The following is a 26,622-nucleotide window of genomic DNA, read 5'->3' on the forward strand; positions in this document are numbered from 1 at the left end:
ACCTGCAGAAGGTCCCAGGAATAGTAGTCATCTCCCCAAAACACACAAACGAGGAGCGATCGGCTGCCCAAATTGCTGGTACAAACCTTGGGCGACCCCCCCACCCAACAGCTGAGGGTATCAGTGGTTACGTGGAAGCCCCGATAAGCACAGAGCAGCTCCGCGGACAACGGGGATTTTTAAACTTGCTTTGACTCCCTCAGTGTCTTCCACCATCTCCCGCGGAAAATAATTCTACAAATCACCGAAAATAATTGGAAAAATCCTAAATCACCTGTTGCACATAGGTGGTAGCACAAATAGCAAACACTTTGCTGTAGCTTGGCAGCCACTATAAAGTCAGCTTTTAAATTGTCTGTGGTGCCCCCAAATTTGCAAGTACATTGTTGATAGCAACAAATAAACGCGCTGCAGCGTAACTATTATCTGTGGCAGATTAACACTCTACCACTGTGTCCTATTTAAGTGCGTCTTTGCTTCAATAAACTATTCTAGGCGAGCAGCACCACACTGAGGTACGTGTTTATCAGCCAGGCGAGCAGCACTGTGGGGGCCTTGCTTCACACAGCTGCAGTTTTGTGCTTCATTTGGCCCAAAGCCATGATGAACATCAACTCTGGTGCCTGCTGGTACCATTAAAAAAGCCAAGGAATGTAGCATTTTGCTGTGCAGAGAGAGAAGAAAGGCAGTGCACCAGTGGAAGGGTTTCCAAGTATTAAGGAAAAATAAAAGAGGAAGAATCTCTCCTACCCCCATCTCAAGAGAAAGTAGCTTCCACCTACAAAGTGCAGGTTGGTGAAAACTTACCAGGAGACGCAGAGGGCTGGAAAGGGGGATAGTGAAGTGCAGGTGGAGGCGCTGTGTATTAGAGCATTTAATGTGTTTACTACAATTTCCCAGTCTTACTCCCCCATCACTTCCCTCTCCTCCCCCCTCCAACACCTCAGATACCAAGCACGCCTTCCAAAGACACTTTCCAAGATACATTTAATAATAAAACACCCGTGATACCAACAGTAGTTTCCCATACTACCCCCCCACCCCAACCCTCATCCTTAATTTACCCCCCTTTAACTAGTCCATCTCCTGATAGAATTAACAATCCCCTTGCCATCAGAGGGCAGTTTTCTGGCTCGGCTCAGTCTCCCATGATTGCACTGTGCTGTCTTCACACTGAACAGACCGGGTTCACAAGTGGCCCGACGGGCCGTGTGCTGGAGGCCAGGGAGAGGCAAACCTCACGCTGCAGTGTGAGGAAGGCTCCTCTCTGTGCAGTTTAGGAGGGCCATTCTGTTTTATGCAGCGCTGCAATCAGAAATTGCTTTCTGTAGTAGTTGCCCAGACAACTGAGTGCCTTGCAAGTACCCCCAGCAAGAGGATTCTTCTCCAAGTCCTCAAAGGGAAGTGATTTAGAGCAGCCAGTCAGCGTTTATGGCACAAAGAAAGATGCAATGGTTGCAGCTTGAAGTAGGAGATGTGGCATAAGAAGGTGAAGAGGTTTAGGGAGTAACCAGTCATTTAACACAGAACCGGTACTCCAAAATCGTCCTTTCCCTCCTGCTCACTCTCTTATTGTATGGATTTAAAAAATGCAGAACACCACTCCACAAGCTATTTTGTTTCTAAACACAAAATACAATGGCCTCTAGGCCAAACCCTCTTGGGTTATGGCACAATCTACCTGAAAGTTTGACATTGATTCCTGTCAAAGTGCAATGAGGCTGGAAGAGGCTAGAATGGCAAGAGAGGCTTTGCATCCAGCAGGGCCTTTAGGGAGTGGAGTACCTTCTGAGGTGGTAACTGTAGATCTTAATGCAGTGATCCCAACAGTCAAGCACTAAGAGCTGCCCTTTGGGAGTAATGGCAATGCCGACCGGGCACGTGAGGCCTTCCCGGATTAAGATATTGTAGCCGCCTCCTTTGGGAAAATGGAGAATTTCTTTACGGCTGCTGTCGGCAACAATCAGGTCTCCCCGGGCGTCCACGCACATCCCGGCAATGCACCGGAAATCCTCGTTCTCCGAGAAGAAGTGGCTAATCTGGCGTCCCAGCTGCCCGTCTGGCCCCACGGAGCCAATGGAAAAGCCTCCTTCCAAGTGGTGCTCGTACTGGCGGTTTTCCAGGTTGAGTCCCAGCCCTTGAGTAAAATATATGGTCCCTTCAGCATCACAGGTAACGAACTTGGGGCGCACCGCGCTGCATAAGCAGCTGTACTTGACCACCCCGACACCACGGTCCACTGTGAAACACCAGAGCTTTCCCCCTTCCACGTCGGTCACCACAAACTGCCCGGAGGGCAGGGCCGTGATGCCCCAGGGCTTGCTGAGCTGGCTGCGGTGACAGGCCACGCAGTGGCCGTCCATGGTGTACACCTTCACAGAGTTGTCGTAGCTGTCGGTCACCCCGATGAGGCCGTGGCAGTTCATGGTGACAGAAAGGGGAGTCAAATTGGGCAAGTCTGCTCCCAGGAAACTTAATACAAAGCTATCAATTCCGCTAGGGCTCCGGCGGATCTCCTTCAGAAAACCCTTCCGGGTGAAAACCTGGATTCGGAAATTACCCCGATCTGCCACGAGTACCTCTCCTTGGAGAGTGACGTGCAGGCTGACAGGGAGGTTGAACATCCCGGGCAGGCTGCCCTTGGAGCCCATCTTCTTGATGAAGTAGCACTGCTGGATGCTGGCCGCAGCTTCGGGCACCCTTGGCTTTGCCGGTGAGGAACTGGGAGTGCAGCTGGCTTCCTCCGGCACCAAGTCCGGCTCCCTAAACGATGCTGATGAGGACGCAGCAGTTTCCATGAGCGATTCCTCCATGCTAACAGTCCGAGGTTTTTTCACCACCTGCCCAATCTGCAGCGGTCCCACGTGGCTCACCTTGAGGAGCTCAACTTCTTGAAGAGTCAGCTCCCTTGGGAGACTGCTCGTCAGCTCTGGCTCTTCCTCATCTGCTGCCTCCTCCAAGAGAGCTATATCTCCTTGCTTTATTTTGGCAAGAAAGTAGTCACAGCGAGACAGTATCTGCACTTCTGCTAAATTCAGCAGATAGGCTTGTTCCTCCATTACCTGATTATTTACCTTCTCCACTTCCGACAAAGAGGTGGTGAAGAACTTGCGTGACCTGGCCAGTTCTTCCTGGATCTTGCGCTCCTCTTTGCTGTAATCCTGCAGAACAGCTTTGTATCTCGACTGCAAGTCTTTTGAGACACCCTCCAGAGATGCTTTTCTTTTCTGCAGATCCCCCATGAGCTCCCGGAGCCTGGCAAGCCTTGTCCCAAACTCCCTCCTACGTTCTTCCGCAGCCTCTTTGATGGCAATGACACTGTGTCCTTGGGGCACGTGTGATGTCTCCTTGCAGGGCTCGCATAAAACCAAGCTGCAGCTCTTGCAAAAGTGTCTGGGCAATCTTCTGCCACAAACCTTGCACATGAGAAGACCCACCACTTCCCCCAGTCCTGCGGTGTCTATGATTTTCAGAACAGTAAGATTGTCAGTCAGCTGAGCTAAATTTGTGATCCGTGTGATCTTGATGCAGAAGGGGCAACGGATCCCATTAATGCTGTTTGCCAGGAGTTTCTCCAAGCACTGTTTGCAGATCGTGTGCCCGCAGTGCAAGAGCTTGGGTCTCAGGTGCTCCTCAGTAAAGGATTCCATGCAAATGGGACATTCCAGGACCTCTCGGAGCGCATCCGAATTCAGATGAGGGGCAGCAGCCATGGCTTTCCAAGGCAAGTGTAGCAAGTGCAAAATCTGAGTCACATTTATTCCAAGGTGCTCTTATCCTGTCCAGAAAGAAAAAAAGGAAACATGATTTATTTCGTTTCCAGCAGTTACATATACAAATAATTTATTTCTGATTTATCACCAACCCCGGAAAAAAGAAACCCAGTTGGCTTTTCCACAGTTGGAAAGGGTAGACTAATCATAGCTAATCTCAGGGTGGGCAAATTCCAAAACTACCCTGCAGCTTCTAGTGCAATGAATTATTCACTTACAAAATTTAAAGGCAGAACTGAAAGAAAGAATTGTAATGGCAGCAAAAAGGAAACCCAATAGATATTGATGACTGAATCCTCTCCTCGTGGCGCCCATCTCCCACTGCCAGGCCTCTGACTTTACATAATTGACTGAAGCCTAGAGAGATTATACCAAGCATTCAAATGCTGCACATGGAAAGAGGTACCAGATGGTGCAACGCTTTAGGACATTAATATATCACCTCTGGAGACTGACGTTCAGATGCGACATCAGATACAAATGAAATAAATGTGCTTGTTTTAATCTGCTTTTCTGGGTAGACAGAATAAATTTGCAGGGCCTCATATGTTTGCTGGGAAGCGGAACTAGACAGAGTGATTTGTCAGCTTCCACTGCTTTGGTGAATGACTACGCATACTGAAAATCCAGGTCTAAGAGTCTTTGTGTAGGTCGTTCACCTCTGCCACGCTGCATCTTGCTTCAGCCTGCAAACAAAGTGCACAGCAGTTCACAGCAGCGTTCTTTGAGCAGGAAGGACCAGGCCACTCCACACATTTGTTGAAAACAACTATGATAAGTGTCCATTATTAGTTCTTGGGCTTAGCTTAATTGCATATAATTTCTGCTCATTTCCTAATCTTGTAGCATGGACCTCACTCTGGTGTTTTATGCCACTATTGTTGCCATTCAACTTTTAATACAGGTTTCCTCATCCTCACATCCCTCGCAGTGGGAATCCAGATCCCAGCAGCAATGTTGCTAACGCAGCCATGCAAAGGAACCAAACAGCACTCTCCTCATGGAGCTGCTGTTCAGGACACTGGGTTTCAATACCATTGCTATTGCGTATGGGGAAAAAATAAACATTTTGGGGGGAGAGGAAGGAAGTTGTTAGCCTTTAAAATGAACAGTCAGTCTGGGGAGAGGTGAAGAGCCGGTGTTATCCCAATAATGGCTGCGCAGAAGCGTTTGGGGTGGTTCATCTTACAGTTTGCTCACGTGGAAGACAGTTGCAATGAAGAGAAGTTCTTTGGGTTGATAAGGAGGGGGGAAAAGAGAAAGAAAACATCACTTGGATTTATCAGCTTTCATCCATGTCTCAGTTCACGGCGTTTGGCAGCCTGGATTCAGCAGTGGGGCAGAATCCCACCAAGGAGCACGCGGGGATCGAACACGGTTTGGTGGGTGGCGCGCGCAGCGCCCGCCGTCGCTGGCTCCCAAAACACCGTTCCCTTTTATTCCTAGCATGTGTCTCAGCGGCGGAAACAGAAGCCTGGGCATTGTCACGTGGGAAATAATCCTCCGAGGGATAAAAATCTGTGTTTTAAAATGATTTTTTAAAGGGTTGCATAGGATACTAGGCCTAGCATGCTTATTTTCCTTGGAATTATGTCAAAAGGCTTCACTTAGGGAAGGGTAAAGGAGCAGCAGTGAGTAACTCAATGGAGTTACATAAAAGGTTGTCTTTAAAACACGCACTTTTGCTACAGGAAAATGGAGGCGGTGATTTTGCCAAGTTAGCTTTCGGAAAGCCGACTTGTATGACACGCATTTAACAGCCCAAACCCCTTTATGGAGATCCCACCCGGCTCTCAGGGATGCAGATTCCAGCGCAGCCGCGTTAACGTGGACCCGCTCGTGCCAAGCTGCAGCTTCCCCATCCGCGCGTCGCTCCGGGGTGTCTGGCATTCCCGAGGCCGTTCCCGCGCGCAGGGAAGGGCGTTAGGGAAGCCCCGAGCTAGGAAAGGCCGCAGTTCTGTGCGCTGCTATCTAAAAGCCCCGAGCCCCGCTGTAATTGCCGCGCGGCTCCCCCCTGACCGAGCGCAGCGCCCGGGCGCGGCGGGGCAGGACAGGGGCGGCTCCGGCCTCCCGAGCCGCCCGCTCGGACAGCGCCGGGGCCGCCGCCTCGGGGGCGCCCCGGGCCCCGCGTCCCCTCGCGGCGGGCCCGGCCCCCCCGCGCCGCCGCCGCCCGCCCCGCGCCTACCTGCCCGCGCCGCCGCCGCCCGCGTGACGCCGCCCCGCGCCGCCGCGTGACGTCACCGCGCCCCCCGCCGCCTGCTGGGGGATGCAGTCCCTGCGCCGAGTCCGGGCAGGCCCGCAATGCGCGTGCGCGCGGGGCGGGGGTGGTCCCGCCCCCCCTCCACCCGGGCACGGCGCGCCCCCCCGCGCGCGTGCGCACAGGGAGCTGCGCGTGCGCCCCGCCTGGGAGGGCCCCGTGTGCGCGTGCGTGCGTGTGTCCGTGTGTGCGCGTGTCCGTGTGTGTGCGCGTGCATGTGTTTGCGTGTGTGTGCGCACGTGTGCACTCTGCGTGGAGTGCGTGTGTGCGCGTATGTGCGCGTGTGTGTGTGCACCTGTGTGTGTGTGTTTGTGCACGTATGTACACCCTGTGCGCGTGCGCATGTGCACGCACTGTGCGCGGTATGTGCACCCTGTGTGTGCGCGTTTGTGTACGCGTGTGGCTTTGTGTGCGGGTGCGCGTGTGTGTGCATGTGTGTATGCGTGTGCCTGTGCACGCACGTGCATGTGGGTGCACGTGTTTGTGCGCACGTGTGTGTGTGTGCCTGTGTGTGCACAGCACATGTGTGCTTCACTCTGTGTGTGCACTCTGTGTGTGTGTGCACCCCGTGCATGTGCACCCCTTGTGTGTGCACCCCGTGTGTGCACCCTGCCATGGAGCATCCCGTGTGTGCTCCCCTAGTATGCAGCCCCCGATGTGTGCACCCCTTGTGTGTGCACCCCGAGTGTGCATCCCTCGTGTGTGCACCCACTGATCTGTGCACCCCCATTTGTGTGCACGGGGTCGGTGCCATGGCCAAGCGTGGCCGTGGACAGCACGTGGGTCCAGAGCGTCTTTCACTTGTCAAGGTTTCTTTTTATTCTTTCTAGCTTTATTATATCTATTTTTTACGTGGGTTAAGATATATGTGCACACCGAGTTTTGTCTTTTTTATTCTTTTTTCATTCTGATTTTTGTTTAATATTGCTACCAGATTTAGCTTCTTTTTTATTTTTTTATTAGCATGTGTTAGTTTTTGCGTCATATATTGAAATTCTGCATTTTTCAGCCCTTTCCATAGACTATGCTGAAGCAAGCAACTATATTTAGGTCCCTAAGCAGTAAATATAATCACTTCATTGGGTGAGGCATGTAAAAATAGGCAGTGAACGGGCACGCAGCTGTGGTTGCTTATCCAAGGAGCCATTCGGGGCGCATCCAGGCGGATCCAATTCGTTTCCCACAGCAGCCCCATGTCTGGCGGTGGTGGCCGGTGCTGGGTGCAGCTGCGGTGGGCAGGGGGGACATTGGGGGCTTGGGGAGCAGCAGGACGCTCCATTTGATGTCGTCCGTGCGGGCGTCCCCACTGCTGTCTCTGCTCTGGCTGCTGGAGGCCCGGCTGGTGCCTGCAGATCAGAAGCAGCGGGTGGAGGAGGTATCTGCCAGGAACAGCGGCGCGCGCAGTGTCGCGCGCGCTGCAGATAAGCCTTGGAGACGTCGCCCTCCCTTCCTCCCTTACGGGCTCCCTGCTTTGCGCCTGTCCCGTGCAGGGCCAGCTGCTGGGACGTTCGCTCCGGAAGCAAAATCCCTGCGTGTCGCGCTCCTTTTCGTGCATTCTGACGCCTGAGCGTTTGGGGGAAAACGGCAAACTGTGTGGGCACTGAGTTCACCAGGGCCTTCTTGGCGAGGCTGCCCGGGCCGCCGGCGCTTGGAGCAGCCTCCGGAGCAGGCCCGGAGCCGTCAGTGCTCACCGGTTCTGCAGAGCGGCCTCTGTTAAGGGCCTTTTCCACCCTGCCGGCGCAGGGAGGGCCTGTGCTCCCAGCGAGACGGGGCAGGGGGCTGTCCCCGGAGCGTGGCGCAGGACCCCTGTAAAGTCCAGCTTGCTCCTTCCCATGGGGCTAACACATGCTGCCGAAGCAGTGCTGTGGGGGCAGCCCTTTATGAGGCTCTTAACAAGCTTTTAAAGACCTTTTAAAAACAAGTCATCATTGCTTTCCATGAAATCCTTTGTAAGAGCAGCCACGTCTCTCTTCCTTGCCGGCCGGCAGCTCCTTCCACCCGCCCACCCTGTTGGCTCTTGCTCGCAACCCTGGGCTCCCCGCGTGGAGATGCCGGCCATGGGTAGGTCTGGAGCAGAAAGCACAGGACGGGGAAGTGCCAAATCAAAGGCTGCTCCTACTCCTTGGTGACCCCTTGGTGCCACGTGTTTTAGCCAGGGGACGCCCCTGGTCGGCTGCCCAAACAGGGGGACAGTGAAGGAGACACGAGCACCATGTCCTTGTGCCCACAGCGAACACAGACGTCTCTTAAATGCAGTGGCCTTGGGTCTGGCAGGGCACAAGATTGGATCCTTTTGGAAGAGCCATGATCTGAGAAGTTGTTCCGGGTTGAGGCTCATGGCACTGGGCGGTTGAGAGCAGCGGTCGGGTGATGCGGGGACATGGTGGCCCCCAGGGACAGACAGGCAGGCAGTGACTGGAGGGACATTGTTTGCAGGGGACAGGGAGCATGTAGGAGCTGGAATGTATTGCCATCCAGGAAGGCGATGCATCTGTGTGGTGAGACTCGTCCTCCCAAGGTTTTCCGTGGTTTTTCCGTGGGGATCGGAAGGGGAGGCCAGCGGCGGCCGGGGCCACGCACCGGGAAGCGTGGCGGTGCCGGAGGGCTGTGGAGGCCAGGAGCCATCCTCGGCGCAGGCCACGAGAGGGCAGCAGCCTCTCACGGACCGGGGCGCCCCAACTGCCCCGCGTGAGGGCGGCCGTCCCCGCAGGCCGCGCACACGGCCCCGGCGGTGGCAGCGGCGACGCGCGGCGGCGCCCAGCGCCCGCTTGGCCGTCCCTCCGCCGGGACCCACCGCCTTTGCCCACGGACGCGGTCGCAGCCCCCGTGCCCTGCCGGGGCTTTGAGCGGCGCCGAGGTGGTCCTCTTGGTGCCCCCATGGGTGCGCGCCCTCGCGTGAGGCCTTCTGGGCTCGCTGCTTGCAGGCCGCTTCCCTCCTGCACGGGCTGCTGCCGCTTTGGCCCGTGTTGTCCGCTCAGGAGCCACCAAGGGAGCGTTGCCTTCCCCAGAAGGCCCCTCCGCTTGCCCCACGCTGTGCATAAGCCCCATCCACGCAAGCGTTGCGGGTCGTGGGCCCCGTGCAGCCCAGCTCCCGGCACCGGGGGCCCTGCCGTATTGCCCGGGCAGCGCTGGGGTCTCGCGTCCTCATGGGAGGACACGTGTGGCTGAAGGAGCCCGGGCAGCTCTGCGCACACACTGCCCTGGGCCTTCCTCGCAGCCCTGGGTAACGCGGGCCCGTAACGAACTGCAGACAGGGTTAGAGCTGCCCGAGCACTCCATAGCCCCACTGGTTACCACACTGATACCTCACTGCAAGAGAAATTCCTAGGCAAACACATCTATTGATTTCCTTTCTTACTCTCTTTCAGTGGATTTGCCAACAAATGGGGTATTATTCTACTAAGTGCCAGTGAATAACATATTGTCCATAAATCCCCAGCCCTGCTCGTGGTGGTGGCTCTGCTGTCCCAGGTGGAGGATGGCATGAGCTGGGAGGTAGCGCAGAATCCATCCTCCTTGTGGTCAGATGTAAAGCTCTGGCTATGAGTGATTAATGGTTGAGCATCAGTAATATAACTCACTGAACCAAGAGGAATTCCTACCTGGTCCGTTCCTTAAATTCTCTCTACGGCTTCAGCTGGAGAACCTTCTTTCCTCATTCCAAACTTTTCTGCTGTTAAAGAGCTGCCACATCCTACCCTTGATGCGGCTGCATTCTTGTGGGAAGTGGAGTGATTCCCAGTTTTGGAATGACTTGGGATCTTTTGGCGCTGTATAAAATGCTGGACCACTAGCAGAACCATTGCCTCCCGGGAGCTCTCAAGACAAAACAGCTCTCAAATACAAAAGAATTAGGTATAATGCTTTTGTTATAGTAGTAGGGTTATCGTGCCTCGCCTTGTCCAAGCACTAGGAGGTGCTGCTGGAGCTGCTGTCAGTGTTTTCTGACGTCTGTAACTGCTGCCTCCTGAGCAAGGACCCCTGACCATCGTGTGGACAGTCACCTCTTATTTGAGGTCGTACAAATCCTGGTGGAGCAGAGAGGCAGAGCTGTGCACCAGAGCAAGCGACTGACCCTGCTGCACGTTCTGCAGTGCTTGTCCTCCCTTTCTTATACAAGGCTCGATGCTTAGTGGAAGGCTGTTATTTTTTTTTAATACATATTTCAGACAAACAAACAAACTAATAACTCCCACAAGTTGCTGTGATGCATCTAACCACATCCGTGGCTCTGTGCTTCCAAGCAGATGTTGCCAGGATTCACTTGAGTCGCCAGCAGCATTAGCGAAAGCATGTTCAGATGCAAGGGCTGATAAGGAATCCCTCCTTCCTCGCTCTTGGTACACTGTGCTGCAGCTCCAGCTGCCAAGCCTCCCTTGCTGCCAGAGTGGGACCTTTGGAGCAACCTAGCAGTGGTCACCTGCAAAGACTTCCCCTGGGAACGGGGCAGAGACTTCCAAAGAACAATCTGAGTGCTTTGGGAGGTTATCCAGTGCTGCAGAAGGCTCTTGCAGTGAGGATCTGAACAATAAAGCTGAATTTACTTACTCTGGACATGACCCAAACTGCAGTGAAGACAACAAGAGTGTTTCTGTTGGCTTCAGTAGCAACTGGAGATGGCATTTCAATGTTACATTTCAGGGTCTGGTTCTGATTCTCTCTAATCCAATGTCAAAAATGTCCTTTGACTTCATCAGGAATAGGGTTGGACAAGGCATATTTTAGTCCAAGAAGCCAGTAAGCTGGGCCTCAGCACTGACGAATATTATACAGCAACTAGGTAATAAAAGCCAGATCAAGCCTCCAGGAATATACAAAGTTTCTTCAGTTCACTGTTGGGTTTGCCTTGGGGAGAGTGTGTTGGTTTGCGAGCCCCTTATTTGCATGCACATAACTGAACAGATAGCCGAAATTCATCTCAGACATAGTAGAGAGTGAGACCTAGGGATCCCGTCCTCTCTCAGTTCTCCTTCGGCTAAAGTTGCAACGGCAGGTCCAGGAATAAAGCTAGCGTGTTTTGGGGGAATATTTCCCCCTGATTTGAATTACTCTTGTGAGACCCTGGAAGTGACAGGTGAAGTGAGAGAAGGAAACAGTGTCTCCATCGAGGAAACCACCAGCTTTCTGGGGACGAATACAGCACTGCTGAAGGCACCTGGAGCTGATGCTTTCTGCTCCCAGAGCAAGTCGATGAGGACCAGCAGTTCCTCCTCGCTGCCTCTGCCTGACTCTGGAGGAGCTGGCTCACAAAGCAGGTTGCGCAGCCAGCACTCAGAATGGATTTTAATTGCAGGAATGGGGTGATTATTCCCTTCGGATTGTACTTAGGCCCCCAAAGCTCATTCCACAAAAGCTATCCGAAATTACTATCCAGTAATGATGACTTCTAGTGTACTCCACTAGGCTGGCAATTTGGCAGTGATGTCTGTCTCCCTTCACTGAGCTGCGTTCTGTTCCATTTTTTGTCATCTGGAGTTAAACCCGGAGCCTTTTTGATACAAGGGAACACCATGAATCAGTTGCCAGCACATTGAACCATTAACCTGAACTACAGTAACCCCTCACGTCCCTAGGAATGGGGTCTACAAAGTATTCCTGTTCCCCAAAGTGACTGGGGCTTCAGCTGTAATAAGGAGGATTAATTGCAGACACACATTTCTATCTTACCTGGGAAATCTACTGTGCTGACAAGTCTGTCACAAGTCACCTGGCCCCACGGTTAATCTTCGTTGCTGAGAGAGTGTGCCTGCTATGCAGGGAGAGCCGCACTGCTCATACAGCTTCCCCGATGAGCCACTGTTTTTCAACCTTACGTTATTTGTAGAAATCAAATCATGTCCCAGGGCAGGTCCACTTGGTAACTACTAATCTTGAAGAGGCTTTAATTCCTCTGTATTTCCTTCAGAAGGAAGGACGAGCCCTTTCCTTAATGCCAGTCTGTCTGGAGAGCTTCTAAACTACCACTTCTACCACCCCACCACAACTGCAGTGCCCTTTCCTGGGAGCGATGGGCAAACAAGGTGACTGGTCATGCAGGACATACTCTGTGAGCTCGTGTTCATTTTCTCTCCTTGCTAAAGGGATTTGTGTTTCTAAGTGGGTAGAAGCTGGTGGACTGCTCTCCTTGTCTAGCCAGCTCTAGGCCACCATCTGCAGGGAAGCGATGTCCTCTCCCTCTCCAAGGTGACACCTCTGGTGGAGTAGAACTCCATGGAGCTTCATCTGTATTCCAGGATGGGGCAGCTAATACAACAATTTGGATTAAAGCTCTCCAATCACATCAATCAAGCAGTGCTGTCACTCAGCATGGGGCAAATGTGGAGAGATTGCTGAACCCTTCAGCCAAGCACCCTTTGAGTTATCTCTGTCTTGCAGACAGGAATTCTTGCTCAGAGGTTTAATTTGCTCCATATTTGCCTCAGTTTGCTCCATGCAAGCACAGGCTGTAACTGATGAAGACCAAGGGAAGTTACTGCTTGTTTGTACTCTTAATAGCACCCAAGACCACAAGCACCATGTGAAAATGCATCAGGAGATATAGGGACTGCCCAACAGTGCTAAATGAGGCGGCAGAAACTTTTTGTGTGATTTGGACAATGATTTTCAGAAAGACTTCAAACTGTGTGTCAAATCTAGGCAAGAGCTGATCAGTTGTGACTTCTTATTGACTCATCCCAAGCCTAGGTGAAGGACACATCCAGCTGTTAGATGTCTATCGTTTATAATCCTTAGCTATCACGCCAGTATTGAGAGACTTGATACAATATTGTCAATCATGAGACCGAGTGATTCCCTTTCCCTTAAAACATGGCTCCTAAACATCTTTCCTGGTGGAAGTCCTCTTCAATCACTGCTTGAATTCTCCTAAGTAAGCTTTGCAGCCCAGAGGGGTCATTGTCACCATAATCTTCTCTTTCTAAATGTAGTTTGGTAGCTATATTGAAAAAAAAAAAGCAAAGTGTTACTCTTATCTAGAAGCAAGGAGAGGCCTGTGGAATCACCTTGCAGCTTCCATTCCCCTGAGCCACACAGGTCCTTGCAGCTTCATGGCTTTCTCTTATCAGGCTTGAAATTGGCTGGAGCCACTCTCCCAGGTTTGTAATCCCTCCACGAAGCAGATCCAGCTCTCTTTTTCCATGTCTGTGTATACCACTGTCTCCACAGATGCTGAGACACCTCCTCCACAGCCGTGTTTTAATTTATCTTAGCAACTGTCCCTCTTTAATCCTGCTGAAAGATGGGTGCGTTGGAATTTGCTCATTCCTCCTCTGACAGCTTTGATTCTGTGCACATGAGTGTTCCCTGACAGCCAGAGGGAGGGCGACGGGCTGTCCCTGGCCTGAAGGGCTTAGAGAATAATGAATGAATAGTGTGTTTATTTGTATTTCTAACTGACATGCTCCTTGCCACATCAACTGCGTGTCACTGCAAGCTGAGGCCATTGAGGCGGTTTTTGTTCTTGTACAGCTCCTTCTTTGGACTGGGAAGTAGCTGAAGGCAACAACCCTCTGTCCACGCGTCCATCTCACAGTGCTGCGAGCCTTGCTTGGGCCCAGGACGGGGCAGCTTTCTCTTCTGCAGGCCCAGGGAAGGGCCTGGGAGGGCCTGGGAAGGTTGGGGCTTTCCTCTTGGATCAACCCAAGAGGAGTGTCTACGGACCCAGAGTTTAAATAGGAGTGCACAGTATAAAGATGGGATGCCTGGCTCCTCTTCTCAGTGTATCCTGGAGCTCAATGCTTTTCCTTGACCTTAGCAAGTGTTTGAGCTAAGGAAGAACAAGTAAGGCTCTCCCAATTTATCTCCTTGAGATAATATGATGACGTTTCACAATGGATTTCAAAGGTCTGACTGTTTCCTAAAAGCTAAATGTTAATTACCATTAATAACAGCAAAACTTCTCCACAGCTCCTTCCACGAGCGTATCTAGGAACACAGCACAGTATCTGCTGAGCCTCCCAGCACCTGCTCCAGGCTTTGTGGTGAAGGATCAGAATTGTCTCTGCACTGGAACACTGCCGTTCCTTGGAGTTCGGAAAGGGTTTTCTTTGGTCGAGAAGATGTGCTTGGGTGTTTTATTTCATCTCAAAATGCAAACAGTGAATGTGCAGATTACAAAAAGAAAGAAAAAAATATGGCCAACTCTGTCGCTTTAGAAGTTGGAAATGCTTACACTTTATACCCACTCCCAAGCAGTGACCTGCAAGTCCTGTTTTTCTACTTCTCTCCTTGATTTTCTCTGATTTCCTGCTCCCACCTGGCCTACACCGTCAGCAGCTGCATTTATCCTGGCTGCAGTGAAGTTTGGGTTTGGGAAGTGCTCTGTGCTGAGATTTATTTTATGCTGTTTATTTTCTTTCCTCTCCCTGTCACCAAACCAGAAACAACTGAGCTTGGGAACAAGAAGGAATTGAAATCCATGCCATTCATCACCTACCTCTCGGGCCTGCTGACAGCACAGATGCTCTCTGACGACCACCTCATCTCAGGTGTGGAGATCCACTGCGAGGAGAAGGGGCGCTGCCCATCGACCTGCCACTTGTGCCGGCGCCCGGGCAAGGAGCAGCTCAGCCCCACGCCGGTGCTGCTGGAGATCAACCGCGTGGTGCCCCTGTACGCCCTCATCCAGGACAACGACACCAGGGAGGTGAGTGAGCTGGCGATGGAGCCAGTTCTGTCGCTGTGTTCCTGCCTTAGTCACCTCTTAAGTCTGCCTTCCTCCGTCTCTGTGTAAACACCGAGTTTCCTAGAACAGGGCAGTCTTCCTGGGAGCGTTTGGTGGGGAACACTTCTCAATAGTGTCAGGGACAGTGATGGAGCTGTCAAGTCTTCCTGCCTGCTACCCACAGCTCCCTTTTTTCCACCTGGCCTCGTGGACCTGCATCTCCCCACTTTGAGCAGTGTGAGGGCAAGGCCATGAGCAGCCCTGTGTCACAGTGGCTCAGAGTTCCTCCTGTGGACAAGGAGCGGCCAAAGCCCTTTGGGGTCCCTGTGTGGCTTTGCAAACTGGAGGGACAAATCATCCCCCTGGGACAAGTCCAGCCACAGGAGGTCACTGTTACTCCAGGAGGGACCAGCAGAGCTCGAGGTCATCCTTCCCCAGGGCCTGGCCTCCTCCCCTTCCTGCAAATCCTGCAAGAACTTCAGTGTTAATCATATGTAAATTTATTTCCCACTTTCTCTGTTCCCTTCAGCCCCCACCCCATTCCCAAATCCAAAAATGACAGACCTGTTTAAAGTCACTTATTAGCACTGAGCCTGCACTTGATTAAGAGGCCCGACCTGCGCCAGCGTGCGGCAGCTGTGGGTGGGATGGAGAGGGCTGCAGGTCTGGAAGCAATCCTACCAAATGGAGGTGTGACCACCGAGCATGATCCTTCGCCCCCCAGATGGGCAAGCAAAGAGCCCCTGTCCAGATCCCTCACAGTGTTTTTCCTTGCTTGTCTAGTCCTTGATCCCACTCCTTTCTTCCACACATTCCCCTCTTTGTTTTTCCATGCTGCCATGCCTGCCTTCTGTCCCTCTCTTCTCTCCTTCCAGCTCTTTTCCCCAAACTCTCCTTCTCCAGTTGTTTGTTTCTCATCCCGTTTTCATGCTTTCCCCCTTTCCTGCTGTCCTCTGCTTTTCCCCCATGCCCTCTTCCCTTGCCAAGGTCTCTCCAGCTGGCTTGGACTGGCCGCACTGCTCGCTGTCTGCGGCAGCTTCAGTGCTCCTCTGATTCTGTCCCAGCCCCATCTTACAGCCTTACAGAGCTCCTGAGACCAAAGTTGGCACCATTACTGTTCCACTACCCCTGGCAAGGAGACGATCATCTCTTTTTTTAGTTTTTTTCCTTCCCTGTCATCTCCAGTGAGTACGTAGAGAACGGGGGTTTCTCTAGAGCCAGATGGCCTTCATCATCTTCCTCCTTTCCTCACCCAAGCCCTCTCTTCTTAGTGGGCATCTGTTAATTATTAGGCATTAGCTGCCTTGGTGTCCGGGTGTCGCTGATGCAGGGAGAGCAGGGGACTCGCTGGGTTCCGTAAAGCAGCTGGGAGGCTGTTTCCCACAGTGGTCTCGGAGGTGGCACGTTGGGGAGACACGCTGGCCAGCAGGGAAGGAGTTAACAGCGAAAGCACGTGGAACCCTGCATGGTCTGGGGGATCTCCATAGACAGCGCCCGTTCCCTGGTGGCAAATGCCACTGTCTCCTGGCTGGAAGATCCCCCTCCTTCTGTACCCTCTGGCAGGTCCCTCCTGCCCCAGCAAGCTTCTCTGGGGCACCCCTGTGTCCCGGGGAGCAGCAGGGCCCGTGCTTGGCCAGGAGCAGCCTCTGTCCTTCCGTCCCCACGGAGAGCTGGTCCCGTAGGCTGCAGCTGGAGCGCAGCCCGTGTTGCGCTCCGCCATACGCTGCCCAGAACAACAGACAAACAAACAAAACCCCAGCGAGAAACCCCCAGCCACCTTCTGGGACGAATCCCTCGTCCTCCCTGCACCCGCTCGCCCAGCGGTGCCGCGTACCCGGCAGGAGCCTGTCTTGGCCACGGCGCACGCTGTGGGGATCCCTTCGCCCCGGGGCGCTCCGGCATTCTTGCTGCCTCGGGACAGCTCGGGTCCCACCCCAAGCACAAGGGGCAGGTTAGCAGCTGTGGGCAGAGGCGGTCGGACGGCTCTGGTGCTGAGCAGGTGCTGTGGGTGACGTACACTGCTTGTCCGCAGCTCTGGGTGTCTCAGGCTGCTGAGGAAGGTTCCCCTGTGTCATCCCTTGGGGCAGGGGCAGGTCCGTGGATACTGCCCTCCCTGACCCACGGCCTTTCAGCTCATTTGGTCTCTTCACACTGCAGGTCTCTCTTCATGGCCAGCCCTCTGGCACCCCGTGTTCCCCTGCAGCCATCCAAGGGTCTCATCCTGGCCATGGCAGGACACAAGGAATGCTTTTTGTCTTCTGTGTCACCACCTCTGTCTCTTTTGGTGGTGCCCCCATTTCCTCGTCATTAATCCACCATTTCAAAGCAACTGCTGTGTTTTCCTTTCCCTATCTGGCCCATTCTGTTTTCTTTAATCTTCATTAAAGCTGTTCTGCTTCGTCCATCGCTCTTCATCCTCCACAGATTGCTTCTCACCCTCTTCTTCATCAGTCTCTTTCTCACACGTTACTTATTTCTCCCTCTCCTCCCCCTGCTCCCCTTGAGCCCCACTGCCAGGGACAGTATTCGATCTGAGAGGCTGTGCTGGTGTGACCTGGGCCCGTGCCGTTGGGATGATAGCTTTGTGCAGGGCTAGCACTGCTTGTGTGGAAATGCACAGCTGAACCTCTGTCAGCATCACGAGCTCAAGACATTCAGGATAAAGGATACCAGTTTGCTGTGGGAGGCTTTCCCTCATCTTTCTGCATGATCAAAAGTTGTGAGATAGATAAGAGAAAGGAGGTAGTGCTCCATAAGAAACAGTCCCCTCCGTGGTGAAAACCACCACGTGGCTGAGACACAGCAGATGTGCTCCAATTTCATTGCAAATGTGAAGTAAAGAAATTGGTTTAAACCATTTTCTTGGCCTGTGCATTCCCTACCCTTTGAGAGTCTCTCCCAAGGGCATTTGCTATAAGATGCATCTGACATAAAGAAACGCTGATGAAACCTTTTCCTTCAGCATCAAGTAGGAGGCCTGGAGATGGCCCCAGTCAGCAGCAGTGGCCCTGGCCCGTGGCACAAGCAAGGCTTGCAGATGTCCGAGCCGAGCACTCCGCCCCTGCAGTATGAGCCCAGCAAGAGCACTTTGTCCAGGGAGCTGGGACGGCACCGCAGCCGTCTGGCAACGGGAGCCGTGCGGATACTGGCCAAGTCTCCTACCTCCAAGCACAGCGTCCGCAGCTGAGCTCTCCTCTGCCTGCTTTTTTCCCATTCGTGTGGATAATACTCAATTGATTTAGCAAATGCTGACCTTATGGGAACAGCAAGCAGATCCCAATTCCCTGATAGTATTAAAAAAATATTATAGTCTACATCTTTCTCTTTTTCCCTCTCTATAAACATAAACACACACCATAATTGTGTATGTGTGTGAATGTATACTGCACACACATACAGAGAAAGAGAGAAAGCAAGCTCATTAGCAATATGGATGCTAATGTGAAAGACAGTTATACAAATCTTGCCCACTTCAGTATGTGCAGTTTTTACTGATAATTGTGTTTTTTCAAGTATATCAGCAAACTGAGTTTACACACTTATTTACCACTACTCTATTGAACAAGGCCTTATCGTCAGTTTTGATAACCTTGTCAGACTAAGTGCTGAGGTTTAAGTTTCCATCCATCCTGGGTGTCTGCCTTGGGCTGCTCTGTGGGTCTGTCTGTTTGTTTTTTGGGGGTTTTTTGTTTGTTTGTTTTCCCATATGTACACATGCTAAATTTTGGCTAAAATTAGGCATTTCTAAGGAGGAGATTAGGTGAAAAAAAATATTGTTTTGCAAGTGTGAAATAAGTTGGAAAACTTTATTTCCATAACATTGTGAAATGCTATTTTCTCCTTGCTTTAGAGCAAGGACTTTAGAATTAAGAATTTAGAAGGGGTGCAGGAAACAGGTTTTGCCTTTTGCTGTCCTAGGAATGTTTTTGTATAAATGCTTAGGAGTAATTGCTGGGAGCCTTTTGCTTCTGGCTGCGCTGTTGTTCAGCCTCTCTGCTGAGCCCTGGCAGTGCCTGGCATCCCTTGCAGGCAGCGACTGGGTGAGGGACATGGTCTTCCCCCTCCTGCGCCCAATGGAAGCCGTACGGATTGAGTCCTTGGTAGGAATTATTTCTGTTTCCCTGTATGATTGACTAGTGTTGGTCAGAGAACTTGCATGGTCACTAGAATCTGCATCCTGCCTGGTTAATGTAGCATTTCCTGTGGTAGAGGTTGAGCACTAGACTTCTACCCATACTGGTGCACGCCAGGTTTCAAACTTTTGCTTTCACAAATATGTTATTAGAAAATCTTGGGTGCCCCTGTTCTACTGTTCTGAAGTTATGGGAGAGGGAGATGAGGAGAGGTATGGGTCAAGGAAGCGAATTCAAAAGTCCTGGTACCTGTTGAATGGACTTTTCGTAGCCATCATGACTGGTGTGGTTGTGGACAGACAGTTTTACAGAAGAAGGCTGTTTGCTCAAAGGGGGGGGTTGCCAGAGTCCTGTCTAAGTTGGGCCTGGTCAACTGGTGAGATTAAGATAGTCGGGGTAGGTTTATAGTTCTCTAGTCCCTTTTTGGTATATAACCACTAGCATCTTGAGCTCAAGACTGAAAAGCTTGACTGGAGACATTGGAAGTGTTTTCACTTGAAGTCTCTGGCCCCTGCGTTATATACAGGCTGGTCTGCAGTCTCTGCCTGCACTTGTTTTCTGCTTAATTTGTGCTCTAGCACAGACAGTAGAATATTATTGAAGCAATGGCCCTTCCACTGCCCTGTCAAGAAAGATGCAAGAAATTCTTCATTGTAGGTCATGGCAGAAACCTACACCAGCACCAATGACTGATGAGACTCAAGAGCACAAGAGCTTCAAGCACTCCACAGCTTCCTACTCGGAAAGCTTTCCCTGGCTCTTGGAGAGAAGAGTGCTGTCAGGTGCAAACAGCAGGAGGGAACAGATACGTGGTGGCCTTGCGTGGCTTCAGGATGTCCTCTAGAGAGGAACCAAGAAGAGAAGAGCTGCATGCTGCCCCAGCAAGAATGCTACGATGCAGTGGTCATCATCCTCCTCACTGGTCTGGGGCTTCCTGTGCTGGGCCCATTTCATTCCATCAACATGCCTGTCCCCATGCCATGGGATGGGAAAGGTAGCTCTTATTGCCCAGCAGAGCTGTCAAGTCATGACCTAAGGAAACCCCTGTCCAGCAGTGAATTTGGGACGGAGAGGCAGGGAGAGCTCTGTGTTTTTCTTTCTCGTGGCAGCAAATTCCCTGCGCAGCTCTCAGTTCAGCACATAGCCAGGGGAGAAAGGGAGGAGGCAAAGCCTGGGATATCATCACTCTCACCTTTCTGCTGCTTTGACTCCCAGCTCTCTGCAGCTGTGTGATTGACTAACAGCCCAGCTCATGATGATCACCGAGAGGCGCAGCCCGAGGAGGGGGAGAGGGGCCAGGTGGAAAAACGCAAGTGGGATTCCTGTCCCTGGGCCGCACGTGAGCCTCAAGCGGCATCCTGGCTGGAGCCGCCAGCCTTGGCCGTGGGGACTCGGAGCAAGAGCAGGAGGCGCAGGCAGCGCGTGGGCCCGGCCTGTGCTCCCCGGCACCGGGAATGTGCTCCGGGCGGGAGGCAGCCCAGAGCTGTCACAGAAGAGAAGAGCTGGGAGTTTGGCCTCTGCCCTGTTACCGGCTCTTGTGTAAAGGTGTCCTGCAAATGCTGGGGGAGAAAGGCGAGCCAGAGAGGAGGGAGGGAGAAAGCTCCTCTTTAATCCATCCGTCCTTCAGACGCCTTTCTCATGCCATGCCATGACTTTTGGGGATGCTTTGGCATGCCAAAACTGGCTGCCCCTGTGCAGGTCCTCCACCGGGTTTCCCTGCCTGGCCGGCTCCCAGTGCTGGCAGCGCTGACCAGGGCCTCTCCACCGTTCCAAGGATGCACTGGTGCAAATGGGTGCGTGTCCCTCCTCCCTCTGGAGCTGCACGGAGGGGAGTTATCTGCTTGTGCAGCCCGGTAATGGGCTGGTAGCAGTTTCAGAGACAGATACAGAAATTGGTGTCATTTTTCCTCCTAACTCTGCCCCCATCACCTTGCCTTTATTTGATTCACTTCTTGCCCCAATGGTTGCATTTCAGCAGAAATGCAGAGCGTTGCTGGTTTGGATGTCTCTTCTTGGTGTTTTTTGTTAGCTCGCAGTGTCAAGGTTGTCCCGCGCTGTCCGTTTGTAAGACATGGTGTGCAGTGGGGCCAGGTACGCAGGCAGCTTGCACATACTCTATGGAATTGCCCGACAGGATGATCCTAAGGGCCCGAGCCCCACTAATGTATGTCCATGAGCCTCCCATCGCACCGTTGATGAGGGGAAGAGGGTGTCCGCTCTGTTTTGTGCCGACTGGCCTCATTCCCGTGGCTCTTCAGCACCTGGCCGAAGAGCTCTTGCTGTGAAGCCTCCTTCTGTGTCGGCGTTGCTCTCAAAGCACACAGCAGATTAGAGAGTGTAACTGAGAAATTGAGTACTCTGGGAACCTGAGAGTTTCCTAATGAATCCCTGCGTTCTTCCAGCAGGAATTCGGCTTCTCGTATAATGTCTTGACTCTGCAGTTGACTCTCTAATCCAGAGCGTGCCTAAGAAAGGAGCCCCAAATGGCATCAGCTGTCCATGCTGGTAACCCAAGTGAGCCCATGGTTAAAGCAAATGGGAGATGGTCACTTGAGGTTCCAGGCTTGAGCAGGATCAAGGGAACTGGCAACAGCAAAAGAGGGACAGAGGTGGAGGAGGAAGGAGAGGAAGCAAAGCTGCGGCGGGAAGCCAGTTTTGGCCTTGGTTCTCCAAGGAAGATTTGGCTTTGCCCCTTGATTCCCATTCAAAGAGGCAGATATGGGGCACTGATAGGAAGGGCCCCGAAGGGAGGAGGACTGTTTCTGGTGATGCTCTGCTCCTCCGGGGCCGGAGGAGGGCAAGGCTTTGTGGTGGCAGGGCACCTTCCTGCGCCTTGGGGCCGCTTTCCCCTCCACGCGTGCAGCTCTGCTGCCACCAGCCCGCACGGCACCGCACTGCGACAGGGGGTCCCGCGGGCTGCCCAAGGACACGGAACTGCCAGGGACACGGAACGGCCCCGCACGGGTGACTTCCCAAAGCAGCCTCTGAAGGCACCGCTGAATGGTGCCAGGAACTGCTTTTTCCACAGCCAAAACTGAAAGGGAGCCAGAGCAAGCAGGGACAATGACCATATTGTTGAGGTGTTTGTGCTTGGTTGGTTGGAGCTTTCTGTTTGTTGGGTTTTTTTATGTTTGTTTGTTTTGTTTTAATATCTGTTAATTGGCCATCCTCCTCAGTGCGCTATGCAGTCCTGATACAGCTCTAGCCCACATCCGAGTGTTAACAGGGAGAAGAATAGACACATTGTAATCGTCCCTATTATGTTATAATAGCAGCTTTGTAGGCTAGGTGTGAAAGCAGAGCCAGCTCACCAGGACAGGAATCTCACTGTAGTACGAAGGCTTTTTATTTCCCCTGCTGCCAGGTTTTACAGTGTCCTCTGCTGCTCCCTTGGTTCCCATAAATAAGAGAAACCAGGATGCTGCCCATCCTGGGTCCTTTCCAGCACCCTGACCTTTCCGGCAAACTGCTGAAGAGCCTTCCCAGGATGAAGTGCTGGTGATACTGCTCCCCACGGAGAGGCAGCTGGAGGGAGGAAGGGTGTGAGCAACAGATGAGATCACCTGCCAACAACAGTAGGGAAATTTCATCCTCCTTTGCTGTGAACCTGGAGCAGACTTTCAGACGCGAACCGCATGATCCTGGAAAGAGTCTCTGGCCTGAGACATCCTTTACTTTTTCCCCCTTTATTAATTTCTTTTTCTTCCTCCTCTCAGTGATGTCCTGACTCTTATGTAGCAGCATTTATGTCCCACTGCACAGCACTGAGCCTTGCTGTACAGGCATGGAAGGCTCTTCTTCCAGGAACCCTGTTGACTTGAGAGCATCCTATTGAGGCTGTCAAGCCCCCGTTCAACCTGCGTCCCATGCTGTTGTTCCCTTGATGAGTACTCGGTGTTGATATTATTACCTATAGGCTGCTTGGGGCATGGCAGCATCTCGGAGCTCCTGCCTGTGGCCCCAATGTGTCAGGTGCTGTGTTGGGAGGTGAGGTTTTTGCAGCAGGATTTGCCTTCTCAGCAGGGCAGTCTGCTCCCTCCTCCTGGTGACACCTGCCTGTGGTGAGGAGGAGGTGACGGGGTAAAGGTGTCTTCTCCAGCTTGCAAATAGGAGGGGACAGAAGGTCCCAATGAGCTGCCTTGGCCCTGAGAAGCAGGCTGAGCCCGTCTGCTGCTATCACGCTGCCCACGTCCTCTTGCCTTTGTCCCTTTGGTGCCAGATTCAGCCTCTTTGCCCTGACCACAGAGATGTTCAGGCAGTGACACCAAAGGTTCCAACTAGTCTGGGAGAGCAACAGGCCTTGGTGACACAATATGCCCCTTTTACAAGCCTTTTACTAGGAGGGGTTGAGAAAGAGGAGACGCACTGAGCCGGTAGCCAGCGCTAGGGCTGTGGGCAGCGCTCAGGAGGGCTAATCTCCATGGGCATCGTGCCCTGGGACGTGGAGCAGGTTCCCTGGGACCTCGAAGCCCGTCGTTGTTGCAAGTAACATGCTGGTTTTGAGCCATTCCTCCTGGCTTAAGCAAGGGGAATGCTGGGTTTTTTCCTACTTATTTTAAATTTGCTTAGAAACCTATCTCTGAGAAAATATGTTAAAAAAATGAAACCAGTGTAAATACCAAAATGTACCCAAATGCTAGCTTTTAGTTCATCTCAGATATGTACAGCAGGTCCCTGCAGAAATCTAGTTGTGTCCAGCATGCGTAGTCTTGCCTTTTTTTTTCCCCCCCTTCCTTGTATTTCCTTTTTTAATTTTTACAGAAACTGGGGTGCATATCAACCACAGAGCAGCCTTCACCCAAATAAATATTTGGGTCAGATTTTCATATCCCCATTGACCACGGGGAAGAGCAGGTGCTCAAACACAGAGGAGCACCCAACACCACCCTTTTGAGTACCCACCTTGGCAGTGACAGGCTCCACGGTGCGTGCCGAGTACAACTGCTCATTTGAGAGGTTCCTTCATAGCCTACTATCTTCCTCTCTGGGGATGAAAATCCACACTCATAAATAGCCTTATGCTTCTCCCTCCATCAGCCAGGTCTAACAGAGGACAGAGGAAATATTCGGCTGTTGAGCATCTAAGGTATAAAATGGAGCCAATTGGCCTCCCCTTGAGCACAAATAACAACAGGAGAAAGATCCATATGCAGTCGAGTCTAGGATAAATGTGCTTAGCTGATCATTCATTTCCCTAATATTTTTTTATGAATAGGCTTAACTTATGGTAAGATGGGACTTTATGGTCCTGTAAGTCTTGCTCATGTCAAAACAAATGAACTAGCCATCCTGTGGGGGAACTATCAATCCAATATATGTGTGTATATGGGTGTGGAGAGTCAGACCTATTATACCTTTAAGAGCAAATTAGATGCTGTTCCTGTGATTCATAATGCTATATATCTAATGGCATGACTCGTCATCTAGAAAATAAACGTTTTGAGCCAGTTTCTCAACTCATAAATTTCCTCTCTGGCACTGAAGGACATAAACTAAATGGGCTGACTCACAGGGAAACAATACAATTTGGATACTTTTAAATGAAAGATAAAATTGCCTTAGGGCACAGAGGGGCGTTGAGTGGTTGGCAAGTGTGGGACGAGTGGGAAGCCGTGCGTGTGGTGGCAGACGCCTGTCCATGGCCCCTCTGCCATCCCTGTCCCAGGCAGAGCAGGCCTGGGACGTGCTCCACGCTTCCCTGTCCTGCCTTCTCACGGCTCCATGATGTGGCATGAGCACCGTGACAGAGCACCCGAAGCCCAGAGGCACCGAGGGAAGGAAGGAGGTAGACGTGGAGCGGCCCCTGGTTGGAGGTGCCCGCTCCGAGGCTGGAAGCAGGAGGAGTAGCCGTCCTCTCGCCGCGGGCCAGGTTCAGGTCCTGCGCGTTGCACCTGCCCCTCAGGGCTGCAGCTGCCCATGGGACAGGTCTCAGGGCATTCTTGGTCTGTTGCTCTTGCTCTTCCTGTGCCATGAGGCTCCTGGTTTGGATGACAAGTGCAGCTCACCTGGGTTTGGGTGAGCAGTCCCTTACCTACTTGTTACACGGTCAGGAGGAGCAAGGGAAGCAAAGGTTTTCCTGCCATCTCAGGCAGGAGGAGCATTTGGCTGCAGCGTAGCCTCGGGGCCGGGCTAAACCAGGGAACTTGAAGCTGTCATCTTTCCAGGGTAAGGCAAGGAGCCTGCTGATCCCTAGCAGGGGCTTGGTAGCACCCTCTGATGACAGATGGAGCAGACTCCATCCAGAGCCCAGTAGGGAAGGTGCCAGAAGGAAGCATGGCCTACAGCAAAAGTGGCTATAACGTCTTCCGAGATGGGAAGACCGAAGAGTGTTGAAAGTTTATCAAGGCCCTCAATTTGTCCTGGAGTCTCTGCAGGGAAAGTGAGTGTCCCCAAAGAGCAGCAAGTGTCCCCATGGAGCCTCCTAAAGGGATGATAAACACCCTGAAAAGATGCCCTCAGGCTGGGAGAGCAGGCTCTGCTTTTCCTCAGCTCTTAGGAGAGCTCTGAGCCTCATCCCACCGCTCCGCTTCCTGCAGGACCTTCCCTGCCTCCGTTTGCCGCCGGGCACGTGGTGCCCGGCACGACCCGCTTCCTAGAAGCCCTTGTTAAGAGCAAGTGCGGGTGAGTGCCGCGGCGCCCCGGCCTGCCTGACGTCAGCCGGCTGCTCCTCCAGGAACAAACGCCAGGAAAATTGAATCGAGGCGGCCGCCAGGAGCGGGGGCTCCTGCTCCTCGGAGCGGTGCCGCGCGTAGGTGCGCTCGCCCTAATGAGCGCGATGGGAGGACGCGTCGATCCGCTAACCTCGTTTCTCTGAAGGCTGACACAAGGCAGATCACGGCTCTGTACCTGCAGGATCTGATTAAAACGTGTGTAATCCTGAGCAGGCAGAGGGAAGGGGATTGCTCATCCCGCCTTCCACTTATTGCAAAAAAAAAAAACAAAAAAAAAGCTAGAGGAGGAAAGAAGCGGCTTGGCTTGGGCTCAAGGTGCTGTTGGGATTTCTCCTTAAGGTTACGTGGGCCTGCAGGGAGAAGCAGAGGGAGCAGGTCAGGGACATGAGGGCTGTGTGGGGGACGGCAGAGGTTGGGCAGCCGCAGCACCACCGAGGGGCACAGGGAGCTGGGGCCTGCAGGAGGGTCCGCGTGTTGGGGCCATCGCCTGGGCTGGGGCTATGGGTGTTTTCACCTCCCTCTTGCCCCAGTGCTTGCTGCCCTGGACACCCTCTGCACATGGCCCTGTACGTGCCCAGGAGACCACGGCTATGGGCTGGGCACAGTCTTGGTTTTTTATTTCTTTTTTTGATAACTTTCATTTGCCACCATCACCACCTGGGCGGACACACACACACACGTTGGCCAAGGGGACATGGCCAGTGACACCCGTCCGCATCCGCCAGGGCAGACGAGGGGCTCAAGTACCTTCAGGCGATGTGTGGGAGCCCATCACCGTCCCCTTGCGGCTGCTGGGTGAGCTCCCCCCTTCTCGCCCGCCCGTGTGATGTACATTGTGCCCCATGGCTCACGCTGCCACGTCCTTTACGTACCTCTCCCTCTGTCCCTATCTCCTGCAGCGCCAGCGGTTCCTGCAGAAGGATATCTGCGCCCGCTCATCCCTGTCTGATAAACTCTTTCTTTCTCTGCCTTCCTTGCTCTCTAATTACTTTGTGATGCCCTTTCCAGTACAGTGCTTTAATTAAATTCGAAAGAATAAAATGAGATAACGTCACATTTTCTCTCTTTCACATGATTTTCCTTCCTTCCTTTTTTTTCCCTCCCCCTCTGGAACAGTCACATTTCG

General features: G+C 52.6%; 2 protein-coding genes across 2 annotated transcripts in view; one reads left to right on the forward strand and one right to left on the reverse strand.

Annotated features, from left to right (window-relative positions):
• Positions 1–26,622, forward strand: part of ASTN2 (astrotactin 2) — a 351,063-nt gene that overhangs the window by 226,924 nt on the left and 97,517 nt on the right. Inside the window, exon 17 of the mRNA XM_088527956.1 lies at positions 14,409–14,674. Within this exon, the coding sequence (XP_088384082.1) occupies positions 14,409–14,674 (266 nt within the window). The remainder of the gene's footprint in view (positions 1–14,408; positions 14,675–26,622) is intronic.
• On the reverse strand, positions 1,366–3,882 carry TRIM32 (tripartite motif containing 32). The gene has a single exon (XM_010220521.2). The coding sequence runs from the start codon at positions 3,711–3,713 to the stop codon at positions 1,770–1,772; it is 1,944 nt and encodes a 647-aa protein (XP_010218823.1). The 5' UTR covers positions 3,714–3,882; the 3' UTR covers positions 1,366–1,769.

This window comes from Tinamus guttatus, unplaced genomic scaffold, assembly GCF_059628265.1.
Source record: "Tinamus guttatus ecotype Peru unplaced genomic scaffold, ASM5962826v1 Tinamus_guttatus_pri_ptg000297l, whole genome shotgun sequence".
Lineage (NCBI taxonomy): Eukaryota > Metazoa > Chordata > Aves > Tinamiformes > Tinamidae > Tinamus > Tinamus guttatus.